The sequence below is a fragment of the Podarcis liolepis genome (assembly GCF_965112155.1).
Source record: "Podarcis liolepis genome assembly, chromosome: 6".
Lineage (NCBI taxonomy): Eukaryota > Metazoa > Chordata > Lepidosauria > Squamata > Lacertidae > Podarcis > Podarcis liolepis.
In genome coordinates, this window is record NC_139559.1 from 50945418 (window position 1) to 50961394 (window position 15977).

The 15977-nt window shown below is 42.3% G+C and overlaps 1 protein-coding gene and 1 long non-coding RNA gene across 7 annotated transcripts in view; both read right to left on the reverse strand.

The window, feature by feature from the left end:
- Positions 1-15977, reverse strand: part of ERI3 (ERI1 exoribonuclease family member 3) — a 204508-nt gene that overhangs the window by 67509 nt on the left and 121022 nt on the right. For all 6 annotated transcript variants that reach the window (XM_083509724.1, XM_083509723.1, XM_083509722.1 and 3 more), the window contains one exon: positions 1674-1773. In XM_083509724.1, the coding sequence (XP_083365850.1) occupies positions 1674-1773 (100 nt within the window). The remainder of the gene's footprint in view (positions 1-1673; positions 1774-15977) is intronic.
- LOC310709745 overlaps positions 1800-15977 on the reverse strand; it is a 30436-nt gene continuing 16258 nt past the window's right edge. Inside the window, exon 3 of the long non-coding RNA XR_014527668.1 lies at positions 1800-2125. This is a non-coding gene — a long non-coding RNA (uncharacterized lncRNA). The remainder of the gene's footprint in view (positions 2126-15977) is intronic.

Here is a 15977-nt window from a genome sequence, read left to right on the forward strand (position 1 = left end):
AGGGCTAACTGCTGGGCTCAGAGCAGATATGGCGCAGTGTTTAACCTCAGCGCTACAACCTCAGATGGCATGCAAGTGCATCACACCAAAAGCAGCAGCAGTAGCAGCATGTGCTCCCACCTCAAGGCTGTTTAACTGAAATGAAGAAGCAAGAGCCCCTGGAAAGAAAAGTCAGTCAAGAAGATTGGGGAAAATAAACCACTATTGTGCACTGCTATCCAGCAGGGCAAAGCCAACTAATGACAGTCCGATAAATGTACAAGGTAATTAAAGGAAGTGACAGATTATATTCTAGGGATGTTTGTTGCTTTAGTGTGGTAAGAGGAGACACTATAAACACTCCTATAAAACACAGAGAGATGAATGGTTCTAAGGGGTCCCTAGCAACAACATGAAACAGGTTTTGCATCAGGCTCCCCCTCCAGCCCAATTTGTGGGCTTTTCCTACAGCATACATATATTGCTGTAATGAATTTACACTCAGGCACAGAAGCAAAATTTCAATGCTACATCCTATCAATGAAGCAACCAGATCCATAGTTCAAAAGGAGCTTGCTAATTAAAAGCTGGTAAGCTTTAAATAATTCATCTCCTTAACTCATATTGATTTGGTAGTTTAGTGGTTAGGATCTTGAAACAATATTAAACAGCTTCCTCCAGGCTCGGGTGGTGGGTAACTTTCTCACATAAGTCTCTCACCCTAGGAAATGTAAATGCACAACAGCAAGAAGCAGACAGAGGTGGACACGCCTAGGCAGGGGCAAAGGAAAGGAGAAATGCAGCTAGTCGGATTAAAAAGTCAGACATTTGAAGGGTTTTACATAAAGAACAGGAAACAATGAACAGGTTGTATCAATATGCCTCAATCTGAGAGCTTTTCATATTTTCCTGGACTGGCACGACACACAGGTTCCTAAAGAACAAACCCTCTAGTAATTCTCCCGCGCACAGGACAAGGAAGCACAAGATATATATTGGCCCATACCAGCTAGGTCTGTCACATTAGAGATTTTAGGACTTTTGGGCAAAAGCTCAGAGAAGTACAGCAAAAGCTGAAGAGAAGTACAGTATATACTCTCCTAGATGTATGCTAGCAGGACTGACAAACAGCCAGCTCTCCAAAACTTGTTGGATCCAGAAGGTGGGGTGATCATGGCTAAAACACACACACTTGAATAGAAAAATGGATTCTAAAATCAGTGGCCAAGTGAGGGGTGGTTTGGCATGACCTCAGGAAGGACCCTACCATGATGATCTGGCAAAGCCCCACTATGGGGGAAGGAAGAGAAAGGCATTGCACTTCTGAGGCATCATGTTCACCGTTGCCACTCAAATGCAGCAGCAAGTGTCAAGTGGCTTAGAAACATATATAGAGGTAATGGATCTGGATGCTAGACTGACAAAAGAGAAACGATATCAAAGTGGAGCATGCTTATTTCTCTACTACCAGCTCCCTCGGGATCCAGCATCCTTTTGTATTCCAGAGGTAGTGGCAGCCCTAAACCTATATGCTCAGGTTTTTGCCACACCAAAGACAGTGATAAGCTGCCTTCCACAGATAAGAGAGCCACACATCCTTGGGAACTGCAGATGAGCCTGCCACTATACACTATTCCACAAACAGAGAAAAATACACCTGGACTGGAGTGAGAGAAGGAAGTCATGCTACTGACCTATCCCACTGTGAGGCCTTCCTATGTGCTGTAGGTTCAGGCCTTTGTTCATGTCTAAGAGTCCATTCTTTGGCCAGCTCCCCATGGCAAAGCTGTATGCCTGCAAAAGAAAAAAGAAAAAGACATTTTAGATAATTGTACAAGAGGATGGCTGAGTATCACAAGGCTAGACCCTACTGAAGCATTGTAAAAAGTTACATAGTACCTTTAGGCCCTCTCTTGCTGATAGTTGGCTGATTACTCAGACAGAACACACAATATGATCTGCCCAGTGCTTTTACTTTGGGCTTTCCATCTCCACATAATTCTGCAAATATAAATTCTTACTCTCTTGTCTCAAGCTTTCCTTCTATCTCTCGCAACTTAAATCTGTTTTAGTGGAGATATTGTTGACTTGCTGTCTTAGTTTATTCCAGGTCCCACAACACAAAATGCCAAGTTCTCCACATTTTCTGCAAACAGAATGTTGAAAATTGAATTAAGCAAATTTCCATTGACCATTTCCACTAATAAATCAATCAGATTTGATTTGTTGTACATAAACACCATTTACCATCAGCAACATTGCCAATAACTCATTCAGAACTGTGCCACCTACACTGATTAAAGTACTCCAGCCTTAGCAGATGCCAACAGGAAAGTGGAAAAATATAATGCCAAGCAACAGTCATGGGGGGGGGGGGGGAAAGCAAACGCATAAAGCAGGTGACGAGGTATGCAAAGATTAAATATGACATTCCCCTAAGCTGCATGGAGTATCCCTCTCAGAACCCTCTGAAATCTTTATCAGTCACTCTTGCATCTTTTCAGATTTTTCTCTGCACCATGAGGGCAACACACATTTTAAAATTAAACCTCAGAGTCTATCTGACATACCTCCTGTGTCACCTCATTCCTTCTGCTCCAGAGACAGATGAAAGCCTTTTTCTTATTAATTTACAACCATGTGAAATTTTACTAATCAAAATATAATCAGGTTAGGTTCTAAAGTCCATTATTAAATTGGGTGGGGAGCTGGGAGAGAGAATTTGCCTGCTGGTGGAAGCCACCTAGAAGAAACCCCAATTATTTGTTTTCTAATAATGAGAATAAGCTTTTGACTCCCGAACCAACTATGACATTGTTAGTCCTAGATCCCAAAGGCACCCACAAACGTTTCTGACTAAACAATGTAATTGATGTTCTACCAATACAAAGGGATTCTGCCCCGGAGCCTCTAAAGCCAGCCTTTCTCAACCTGATGCCTTCCAAATGTCATGGACTGCAACTCCCACCAGCCCCAGCAAGCATGAGCAATGGTCAGGGATTATGGGAGCTGCAGTCCAGTATATCTGAAGGGCACCAGGCTGAGGAAACTTTGCACTCTTTCTGATGCTCCTATATGTTTGATCTCTAGCCATAATGTTTAGGGACTTGCAGCTCTGTCCGAACCGGATTACTTTTGTATTGCAGTCTACAAGAGTTATCTAAAGATGCTATGTGGATTTCCATTTCAACAGCTAAGTTGAGAGACCACTCCATACTATGCACTGTAACCACTTTGAAGAAGGTTGGATAGAAACATAGTAAGAACATTAAACTCTGGAACTCGTCATAAGTCATCCCCCCCCCGCCACTGCCACACTCTGCCTTGAGCTTAACATATTTAAGGAGATATTTGAATGCATTAGTTAAGCAATAGTTATTTTTCTATTTGCTTGAATCCCTCAAACAACTTTAGGGATTGCAGGTTTTTGTTATAAAGATATTATTTTTGGCTCAGCTATTCTAAGTTTAATTATGCCTAAAAATAAACAATGCTTAGTGCTATATTATGAATCTAAGCAGTTGGGTGAGGAAACTGATCATGTCCTCAACTAAATACTGTTAAAGAAAATAAGGTTTAAACCAAATGCTCGTTATTTTTCCAGGTATCCATTAAGGCAAAGTTTCTAATTAATAGATGACAGGGACAATGTTCTTTTGGAAAGAAGGGTCCAGCATAACAACTTGTGAGTAGAGTTCCATTTAGGGCTCCATTTTGACTCTCAACCAGCTTGTGCAAGTTTAGTTTGGGTAACTGGCTCTTGGCAGCCACTGTTCCTTCCTTCATTCCTGAACTGAAATTCCAAGAGTCCCTTCTTTGAGGCCCAGGAGATAACACTGCTGTTTGCCATCTGCTCTTTCCAACTCACTCTGTCTCATCATGCAGCAATTGTCAACAGCACTTCTAGCACATATTAGACCACAAGGCAAGGCATTCACTGTTCACATCACTGAACTGTCCAGGTGCTATACTTGAATAGCTTGGGAACCATGTGCTGCTCCAAGGCTATATTTCAGCTAACCCAACATAATTATAGAGGAATATTTGTTCATGAGCAGAAGCTTGAATACCCAGGGTTTATCTGGAGCAAGGGAAACACCTTACTGGAACAAACTTGATGGAAGAGGATCCTAGACTAGTTCGCAGAGGGACAAGGTATAAAAGAAATGAGCAAATTTAAGCGTGCAATGTGGAAAAGTGCACTAACAGCTGCACAAAGCCTCGGGGCCTTAAAACACCACAATAATTATGATCTGACAGCAGCATAACTTCTCCATCACAAGGTATTACAGAAGCTGTGTCATTGTGAGATATTAATGGTGCAAGGCTTAGCTATACTTAAGTGCTGGGCTGCCATGTGAGCCATTGTTCCCAGACAAGATCATGTCAATCCACAGAATATATCACCGCCAGGTCCACTTTATCTCAGCTACCCCAGAAATAGGCAGAACAGGGATCTTAACAGAGTTAGCAGCTATCCTTTTCCTTACCTGGCTAACCACAACTTGGAGAAGATAACAGCCACAGTAGTGTCTGAGTACTGTTACACTGGAAGGGGGGAATCAAGCCCAACTTTGCTCCTGTAATCACTAAAGTATTTACTGGGTCAGCTTGTGAGGGAACCCATACCTACTATACTGTTAAGTGTTTGAAAATTACTCACTGGGGAATCTTCATCTAATACAAAACGGTCTCACACTAGTTCAAAATGCTCCTCTATCTGCTGGTGCTCAAATACGCACAATATCCACCTTTCTGATATGCAGAGAATTACATTTTTCTAAGAGGGACACAGAGGGACCAATTTCATTTAATATTTGCTTTCAGATATCTTTCAGCATAGTATGTACTGTATTTCATTTTCTTCTATTAGCTTTTTCTAAGCCTTCAGAGAAACTTTAGATCAAAATAAAAGTGAACAAAGAGTGCAACATCATTAAAATCAACCTCCTTACATTTGGTATCCTCAAATCTTCTGGTAACACTGATTTCCTTACAAAAGGGGTCCAAGGTACTATCTGGGAACTTAAGATTTCTTAGCCTAGGACTGTTGAACACACAGAAGAACAAGCCTTAGTGTACAATTCTGCCCCCTGTCAAGCAGTGACAGAGCTTAATGTGCTCTATGGGGAGCTGGCTTTGGGCACTAGGCCTGGTGGCAGACAACCGCTGCATTATAAAGATGTCTCCAAATGTGACATGAAAGCTAGCAACATTAACCCCACCATGTGGCAATTCCTTGCAGATGACCACAGTGCTTGGAAGCAATCCGTCAGGTTGCATATCCACAGCAGTGACCAGAGGAGGAATGACTGCTGGGATGAGCATAGAGACAAGAAATGTCATGGTGGAAGCCTTCATCTGCCCCAGCTGCAGTAAAATATTTCTCTCCCTTATTGGTCTCTACAGCCACAGTAGTTCCTGTAATTCTCCAATGGTTTGACTTAACCCCCAATGGCCCACTCTTGCAAGACAGACGGATGGCAACAAAATTAACCTCCACTGTACACAGTTCACTGAAAACTCCAACTCCACATGCAGTGCAGAGTGGAGAACTCTACACATCCAAATGGAATGTGTAGAGTTCTGTACATCCCATCTGAAAAACACAGAAAAAACTGCAACAAAAATGATCAAGTGCTGGAGCACATTCTCTATTAGTAAAGCCTTTGGAGCTTTTTAGTTCAGAAAAAGGACAACTAAAGGGAGCCATGATAGGAGCTTTATAAGATTACTAATGACACAGAGAGGATGGATAGAGATTTTTCTCTTTCTCTCTTAATATTAGGACTCAGGGTTGCCAAATGAAATTGATCAGCAGCAGATTCAGAGCAGACAAAACGAAGTACTATTTCACCTAAAACAAAACTACCTTAGGCAATTTACTGGCATGGTATGTAGCAATGGCCACTACCATACATGGCTTTTAAAAAGGACTAGATAAATTCAATGGAAGAACAGGTCTATCAAAAGCTATTTGTCATGGTAGCTAAGTGGAATCTCAATGTTTAGAGGCAGGGTACCTTGGAAGGCATACAGTGTGGGAAGACTCATGACTTCTAGGGGACTTCCCAGAGTCCTCTGGAAGGTCACTATTAATATCATCTAGACTATTGACCAGTTAAAACACACACACACACACACACACACACACACACACACACTAAAATAAAAATAAAACTGTCTCAGTACAATTATTAAATATGGCTAAAGTGACCCTTGCCCATTTATCACCCTCCTAGTGGGTCCCCTGAAGGCGAACCTCCATTTGGTGTCATTCCTTTGATGACTAGCCGCCAATGGTGACCCCTTACAAATAAGCCCAGCAGTGAGTCAGAAACACAGAAGTCAGCCCTTACTGGGTGGGGCAGATCCTTACTAAGATGCTGGCTTTGATAGGCTCTTGGTCTGATCTAGCAGATCATTTATAATTATCTTATTCCCATTTTAAGGGCATGCAAAGCTGACTGCTTTGGCACTCAAGTATTCTACTCACAGAAGTTTTTGGAAAAGCATCCTTTATGAGGCAGTCACTGCAAGGGAAGCAAGGAGTGAACACCCCAAGGAAAGCATTTACAGTCCCAATAGCCACACAGATACAGAGCTAGGAGACTCCTGCTGTACCACCTACAGCTCTCCTGACTAGCAAACTCTCTCTTTCAAAGCCAGTGTATTTAAGGCCCCTCCCCACCAATCAGTGCCACTGCTGAGATGTCCCTGGAGTTCCATCACAGGGTTTTGGGTAGTTAATTTATTGCCACGTATGTAGCCATTTATGCTGCTTTGTTACTCCTGCCTTAGCAAAACACAGGGGCTCCACAGGTAATTAATAGACAACACTGCTAATCCTATTGGGAGATGATTAGCAATTAAAACTCCTAATTAAGTCTATGCATAATTCACTGAAATTACATCCCTGTGTACACAATAGAGAGGTTTCCTTCGCCTTTGACAAATACGCACTGATATCTTTATTACTCATTCAAATCACTCTGGCCCAGGATCTGGTCTATTACCCACAAGGGAGACTGAACTTCTGGTTTTCTTCCTCTTCTGTTGAGCTGTACTTCATCCCTCCATCCCCTGCCATGCAGCAAGAAACTTCTCTTTTTTATTATTTGGATGGGGGGAGCTGTTCCACCATAATACCAGGAGGGAAAAGCAGCTCAGCTCTTTTTAAATAGGCACAGTGGTGCCCCCTCCTGGCTTTACCTTATATTTGGAAGGTGCCAGAAAGGAAAGTCGTGCAAGCAAGTTAGTGGAAGATACATTGGAAAATGTAATCTTCAACAAAGGGGCAGAAAGCTTAGCCAAGAAGGCGAAATGGTAGAACTCTCTCAGCCTCATCCAAGAAGCAGCCAGCAAAATTAGGCTCCACTTGCTAAGTACTGTGCAAAAGTTACCAAGAATTTGAGACTCAGAAGCACTTCACACATTACACTTTGCTTATATAGTTCTGCATACTTCTGTGCATGGAATATCACACACAAAATGTATACACTATAAAGAATACAAGTGTCTATTTCACTGCATGTTTCCTTCATGCATGTTCTTCACAAATGATCATATAGATGTTTTATAATAATACTTCTTCCTACACATAAAGGCAAATTGCCTCGCTCTCTGTACGGCATGGGTGCATCGATACTTTGCTGGACTAATTGCATCATATGAAAAAAGAAGTGGTATCAATATGATGCATGGGAAATTGTGCTAATATGAAATGGAAGCCTCATCTCTACATTGCATAGAATAATGCAGTAATGAAGAGGTAAAATGGACTATCCCACTTCAAGCTGTAGATAGGGGAGCATTCAAAAATGTGATCTGTGTAAAAGCACCACCTCCCTGCGAGCAGAAAAGTAGCAAATCAGGAAAAGTAGTTTTCCCTGATGTGCTAGTTCCTTTAGTTAAATGAAGAGGTGCTTTTGTTCATGTGAAAGAGCATTCAAAACTTGAATCTTCTAATTGTGGCTTGACATACTGCAAGTACCCTCTGCCACCTCAGGATTCTAACCCCTTGTTCAGTTGTGTCCTACACATGTGTGTGCATATTCACACTTATGTGGCCTAAGAAACAAGTGCATTAAATGACCCTGAACCTTAATGAACAGAAATTGTCACCTAAACAAAATCCAGGCTGACACCAGAGGGTGTCAAAGCCTGTTGATAGCAGCTCACTGAGGCTCCAGGTCAAGATTTCCCCCCAGGTCCCATAACAGGAATTGCCGGGCGTTGGGCCTGGATCCTCATATAGATAAAGCATGTACAATACAGCCCCACTTCACATTCTCTAGGTCTATCAGCTTATATGGAAGAGCCAGTCTTCTAAGGCTTACATCTGAGCCCCGAAGTCAGGATCAGGACCACAACTGGGCTTTTCTTTGCATCACATTCTGCTTTGCTCATCAAGGTCGTTGAGAACGGCAGGAATACCTGAGCAAACTTGTTAAAGAGGCAGCATGGAAGGTGGCCTGAGCACTGAAGGTCAAGTGTGCCCTTATGCATATTCACAGCTGCCTGCAGGATCGATTGGGTTTTAATTGTTTTTCCTGGGGTTTTGGAAGGAAGTGCCAGGGGCATTGATCAGCCCTTGACGAAGCCACTCACACTTGGGGCCTCACATAGGCTGTCACTTTGGTACAGGCAGACGGAAACGAAGGAGCTAAGAATGAGAGACAGAAAGCAAAACATGCCACTTGAGAAGGGGATGCTGCCCCAGTCTGCGCCGAGTAGAAAACAGGGAGGGGAGGCAGGAGCTGCGCGCGGAGATGTGTGACCAGTGAATTGTATTTGAAAATAAAGTTTTTAATTAAAATGGGCAATTCTGAGCCGCCTGCTGGCAGCGGCCAAGCAATCAGGAGACAGGAGCATGGCTGTTTAATATTTAAACACAACGTTTAATCTTTAAACAGGAAAGTTCTTCTTCTGACTGTTAAAGCCTCTATTAAAGCAGGATGGAAAGGGCTTCACAGCGGCTGCCACTGGGGCTTCCCAGACCATCTAAGGGGCAAGACAGATGAAAGGGGGAGATGTAAAAAGAAAGCGCTCTCTCCGGGTACACATCCCGTAACAGGAAATCCCATGTACTGTCAGTGGAGGAGAGACAGAGTCAAATAACCCAACTAACTATTCATCATCCAGGCTTCAGAAAAGGACTGGGGCAGGGAGGCACAGAAAGGAACAGGTATACCCCAGTACCTGTAGTTTGCTTAGTTTCACCCACAGCCATTAATAATGAAAGGAATTTCAGCTTTAGAGAAATAGATCTCACGATTTTACTGCAAATTTCAAAATATACTAGATTTCTACATATTTCCTGGAGCCCTATTTAAATTAATGCTACCAGCCCACAGTGGTATCAGGAAAGGCTTAAAAACATAAAAGGGAAAATAGCCTGGTCTGCCCTCCACTTGCACATGGGAGTGGAGAAGTGCAAGCACAACATGGGTCTCTCTTGATTCTATTTTTATTGTCATGTAAACACCTCCATTAATATTAGATTTTAACAGGACCTCTTTATTTTATGAACTCATTTATCCATTGTAGAATCCTATTAGGATGTAGCAGAGCCTCCAGGTTAGCTAAGGGGATATTTTCCTGGGTACAGTACTCTCTCCAAAGGACACTTGTGACTATTGTACATTTGCATGCTGCAGTTCTTTCATTCCTTCTTCCAAAGTGTGAGATTGTGCCCCCTGTCCAGAAATGGAGATGTTAGTTAATATGTTTGTGCACATGCCATCAGGAAAGTTCCTCTGCACAAATGGTAGGCATTGTCCAATATTTTCTCAACAGCTCTGGGAGGCAGCATAACCACACCAAATGCAAACCAAGCCTTGCTATTAGTGAAAGCCCCATCATAGGGGCAGACACAGAGGAAAATTGAGGCACAGGAAGGATTCGGCACTCTACAAAATGAGTATCTGGTTTTGGGCACCCAGCCCTTCATAAGACAGCCCAGCTGCAAATACATTTCAAACTGAATCTTATGTCCAGTGTGCCTTTTGACTTGCCTAAGGAACAGGCATTTCATTTTCAATAGAAAATGCATTCTCTGCATTCTCCCCAAATCTTGTATGATGTTGACAAAACTATTTACAAAAGACATATCTGCACATTTCAGGTATGCTTGCAATTTTCTTTACAAGTGACCTGTTAAGGATATAGTCTACTGTTCAAGCTATTTACAATATTTGAACAATTTGGACCCAATCCAGCAGTGCTGTTATCTGGGAGTGAGAGCTCAAATCTAACTTTCTGTGGTAAACTGGTAAAAAATGGGTGCAAGACAGACTAGGTGTCTTGACTCATGGAAATCATAGCCTTTTCACCACTCTTCCAAAAACAGCTTAGCATGTGACGTGGTAATTCTAATCCATGTGACAGCAAGAAAGAAAGAAAAAACAGGAGCCAGACTGATTTATCCAAAATAAAAGACCTCAAGATGCAAACAACATCAAATTCTCATCACTATTTAGTTGTCTAGCCCTCCCCACAACTTTGCATCCTAGTACTACAGCTCCCTATCACCTCCATCACATTTCTAATCTGGAAAGGGGGCCGATCCACATTTTCTCTCCCTTTGCCTTCTATAATGAAGTGCATTGTTGAATTTATTCAACACTCAGTTCAATGAAAGGTACCCCAAAGCAGCATGTCCTCTGTCCTATTGCAAAGGAGGGCAAGCACTCTCCCAACCACCATCACACACGATACTTAGAGCACAGCATGACACAATCAAAGAGTTGACTAATTAAAAGTGCATGTAAAGCAAACAGCTATAGGAAATTAAGATCCCATATATGAAACAGATAGGCAACTTCCACTTTCTTGGGAAATTGCTAGCCAATATGTTTTGGAAGAAAATTCCTTCAAATCAGTCATAAACAAAATGTATCTATGCAGTCTTCTTCTCAAGAAGCTTAGAAGTTCCAGTTGAGAAGAGGCCACATGGCAAACAACAGGACCTGAAAGAGAAGCAAACTGGTTCCAAGGTCAGGTGCAGTAGCGGACTGCATGGTGGGACAATGGCACTCACCTGACCACCCAACAGCTGGGTTGCTGCTGCTTACTAGGAAGGAGAGAGGAGAGGCAAGGTAGTTAGAAGGTTAGGTCCAGTCACGGACGACTCTGGGATTGCGGTGCTCATCTCACTCTATAGGCCAAGGAAGCCGGCGTTTGTCCGCCAGCATGACTAAGCCATGTGGTGCAAACACCAGCAGGAGTGCTGTGTTGGCTCCTTGGTGCATTTGCATCACAACAACCTCCACTCTATCCTCCCAATAAACTGCAGCAACTCAGCTGTTGGGAGGTTAGGTAAGCACCATGACCCTATCATGCCATCTGCTACTGTTTAGGTAGTAATTTTTTCTTGGGAACTGCAGACACATACAAGGGACTTTGAATATAGTCTCCAAGACCTTGCTCTGAACTAGAAACTGTATGCAAGTGTGATAATTGAGAAGAACAGCTGAACATAGTACAATGGAAAAAACATGGAAGAAGTTCACTTTGCTGTGGTCTTAAATCTGAAAATGTATGGCTAGCACTGTGTTAGGGATATATTAGGTCACACCTCAATGGATGAGGATGGGCCAGGCTGGCCATCAGGCACTTGTTCAAACCTACAACCTTAGTGTAGGACTTAGTGTTATGAAGTGGGAGCTTCATTACAAAGACAGAGGATATGACATGAACATTTAGATCATGCAAATGATTGTGGAAAGGTCTGCATATATTCCTTACAACTAATCATCTTTGCTTAATGCCTCAAAAACAACCATTTAAGTAGTATCATCAACACAATGGCACAGGTCTTTTATTTTGACACGTGTATGTATATTTATTTATAAGATTTCTTACCTGCCTTTCAACGTAAGGTCTTAGGAAATGATACAATAACATAATACAGTAAACATTTATAAAAACAGATCAAACTATTACAAATATAAAACAAGTAAAACATTCTGAATAGAAGAGAACAGCGTACATAAGAAATCAAGCAGCTAGAACACTTCAAAGATAAGTGTACATTTTCACTTAAATGGTAATTACTTCATTTAATGCCCCTTATTCTAAATTTCTCACATCTTTCAAAGAGACTGATCCCAGGTTAGGACCCTTAAGGTTCTGCTCTTGTGAGAAACATTCCCTACTGCACAAACTGAAAAATCTGGTTGCAAACAAAGAAATGTCTTAAAAAGAACCAGCAGCTCAGAGGTTTGGTGTATGGGGCTCATCAACCCATTCTCCAATAAATAATGTAGCTAAGAAGGCACTAAGTACATCCAAGTAACAATTCCAATCATCAAGATTCCCATGTTCAGGTAACTCTGGGGCTGTATAATATAAGCCTTGCAACAAAGCCAGCTGAAAAGAAAATTCTACAATGCCCTCTCTGCCCACTCTCTAGGATGCTAGCAAACTTTGTACATAAACAGGATTTCTCACACAGCCTACCCATCTCAGTCAGAAAGGCATGTACAGCCTTCCATGCCCAGCTCTACATACACCAAGTATGTTCCTTTTTAAGCACTTTAGACAGAGGTGCTGCTACATTCACAACTATTCGAGTATTTTTTAAATCACTTACAAAAGCAGGATTAAACTATCAGAAATTCCATTTAATAGGACAAATAAAGAAATAACAATAAACTCCATCAGACCCAGGAAGGCAGGTTTGATTTTAAAAAAAGGATCAGAAAAAAGGAAGAGAGGGATAAAAAAAAAAGGATAATGTGTGTTTACTCAAGCAAAGAAAAAAATATTTAAGTGATGTAGGAGAGAAGATTGCAGTAACTAGTGAAGAATAACATCGTCTGCTTTGCTGTCAAATCACACAAAAATTTCAGTAATAGATTCTCATTCTGACACTCAATTCAATTCGAAGGTGATCCTGCTTTATCCCAACACATCAAATATTAAACACTCGTATTAGCCAGGGTGCTGTCGCCTTCCCCGGCTTAGAGACACGGCGTAGGAGGGGGAGGGAAAAAAAGGGGGGGACCCTTCTTCCCTTCACTCACTATAATATTCTCAATGTTATCTAAACATGCCTTCATACACTAGGCTCCTTATCAATTCTATTTGGGGGAGGGAGGGGTACTTAAAATGGTATTAGTTGTGGGGAGCTGTATTATTCTGATTTCCAAAAGCTTTTCAATTTTGTGTGGAAAAAGCTTAAGAGGAAGCTGGGAAGGGAGGGGAAAAGGGGGGTGGGGAAAAGAGCTGGAGCAGGAGAGCGAGAGAAAGTCTAAGAAAGGGAAAAAGCAGCCAGCAGCTCTCGTTTGACGGATGCCTTTCAACAAGGGCAGTCTAGCTTGTCAAAGCCCAGGCTGGAGATGAATTGGCATATCTATTCAGCCTGCCTCTGGATGTCATGCAATACAGTTTCATATTCCAAGATAAGGCATGATAAGCAATTGCTGCCCTGACACCAGCTCCATCCACCCCTTGCCTTCCTGAGCACATGAGTGTGCACCACATCCCTCCGCGCAGCTGCTAATAAGCGGCACTCTGCTATTTTCAAATGCCTAGGTAAGAAAGTACCTGGAAACATCCCAGAAACTCCCCAAACACACACAGAAACCCACAGCAAAACACTATTAGAACAGTTAATGTTTAATTACTTTCCTTCCAATGTGCACTTCATGCTAAGCAGGCATGGGGCACGCATGCAAAGCACTCAGAGTGGTACAGACACAGAACAGCAGGAATACCTTTGGGTGGAAATGCCTGCTGATTCAAGGGACAGAATTTGAGCAGAATTAGACCTGCCAGATTCAGAGCATGACCCAGCAGAAGTGGAAGGTTCTGGGGAACAGACAGAGGAGGTGGTAGTGGGCAAAAACAAGAACACAGGCCAGCTAGAATCCCTAAAGCAGCTACTGTAAAGAGACAAAACGATGGCTGGGTCTTCCTCAGGTGGGGAAAGATACCAGCTGTCAATAGATATCAGAGCCTTTTCTTCTACGGCAAAACTAGACAAGATGGTGGGAGTTCCATGACTGTACCCTCCCATGCTTTGTTTTGTAAGCCTAAAAAGCATCCATGGGGAGGGGATTGGGGCCACAGCCCTTGAGGGAATGTTAAACTTCCCTCACACCATTCTAAATCCCCCTGAAGCTGCCATTTGCCCAAGTGGAAACACATAGGAGCCTGTACCAATTCCCCCACAGGGCACATATATCAATTGGGAGAATTTATATCAAGAAAGCAGCATGGGGGAGAAGGGGTTAATCCACCCTCCCACCTGTACTGTGTTAATTGCCGTATTTTCCTGTCTATAAGACGCCACCATGTATAAGACACCCACTATTTTGGGGACTCCGGTTTAAGAAAATGGGGGGGGGATGTATCCATGTATAAGATGCCCCCAATTTTTTGACATTATTTTTTAGGGGAAAAACCTAGTCTTATACACAGAAAAATACGGTAATTGAATTAATTTTGTTGTCAGGCGAACTCTGATAAAAGAGAGAGACTGTGTTTCCCATCAGAGGATGGCTGTTTCCACTTGCCATGCCATGCCATGCCATAACATGCCGAATTTACCCATTCTTATTGGTAAATATTATGTTCTCTTAATTTTCTTTTGATATCTTTTAAATTAATTGTTAATTGTTGAATTGTTAGTGTTAGGATGTAGTGCTATATCTTTAAATAGGTATTATGGTTATTGTACTACTGTATTTGGGAAGCCTGGACTTTGAAAGTCATCTAATCTTCCTTGCTGTATTATACTGTATTGTTTTAATTAGTGTTTTTATAGTTGTTTTGATTTTGTGTGGAGTGCCCTACCTGGGTGGATGGAGCAGCCAAGTAATTTCGTTGTCCCCGAGAGGGGGCAATGACAATAAAGATATTATTATTATTATTATTATTATTATTATTATTATTATTATTATTGTTATTATTATTATTATTATTATTATTATTATTATTATTATTTAGACTGTCTATTTTCAGTGAACCACTTTCAGCAGAAACATCTGCAAAAACATGGTATATAAATAAACTGATGGTGATTATTGGGGGAGGGGTGGAATCACTTGGTTGCTCTGATGGGGGCGGGGAGGCCTCAACATGAACAGGTGACTTCCCAAAGGTGCATGAATGGAACCACATATATAGCCACTAAAGAGCATGGGGCTGCACGATGGAAATGCACCATTCAGAATTTAGAGATTTTTTAAAATATTAAGCAGTATATTAATGCTTTAAAATAAATTAATAGATACAAACATGCCTCTCTCCTTCTACCTTCTAGGCTCAAAGAGCCAAGAGAAAGACAAAGAACTTCCCACGGCCAGCTTCCACAGCACAAGTCTATGTAACCTGTGCTCTGCAGTTGTATTTGGGACTGTCGTTGTTCCTCTTCCAATCATATAACCTGCAGTTTTACAGCTGGAAGGCAGAGATCTCAGAGTGTTACCTCCACAGCATAACCCTGCTTTAAAAAGATGGATACTGGGGTGAGGTGGGACAAAAGGTGTAGAAAGAGATGGAGAACCACCCCATGCATCCTGAATTTACATGTCTTGCTGCATTGGTGGATGCAGCATCCTCTGTCACTGGGCATACCTGTCCCAGAGTATTGGGGTAAAAAAAAAAATTCTCTAAAACATATTGACCCAACCTGTTAGACTAACACAGCCAGGGGCGTATGAAGTGGGGAGGGTGGAGGGGGCGGTCTGCTCAGGGTGCCACTCTGGGGGGACGGGACAAGATGGCCCCTAGTTCCCCCCAGCTGTAGAGCGGCCAAGGGCACGCACAGTCAGCATGGGATGCCGCGCGTGACCCTCGGCATCCCGCCCCAGGTGCCAGAGAGGGTTCCTCCACCACTGAATACAGCCACACCAGAAAGAAATGGAATCATCGGCAGCATCTATTTCATATGAAAGGCTGGGAAAGGGTACTATATAGAAAATGACAACTCACCGCAGGCTGACTTGGTCACCCCTCAATATCCCCCTGTAGCATTCCTAGTATCAAGT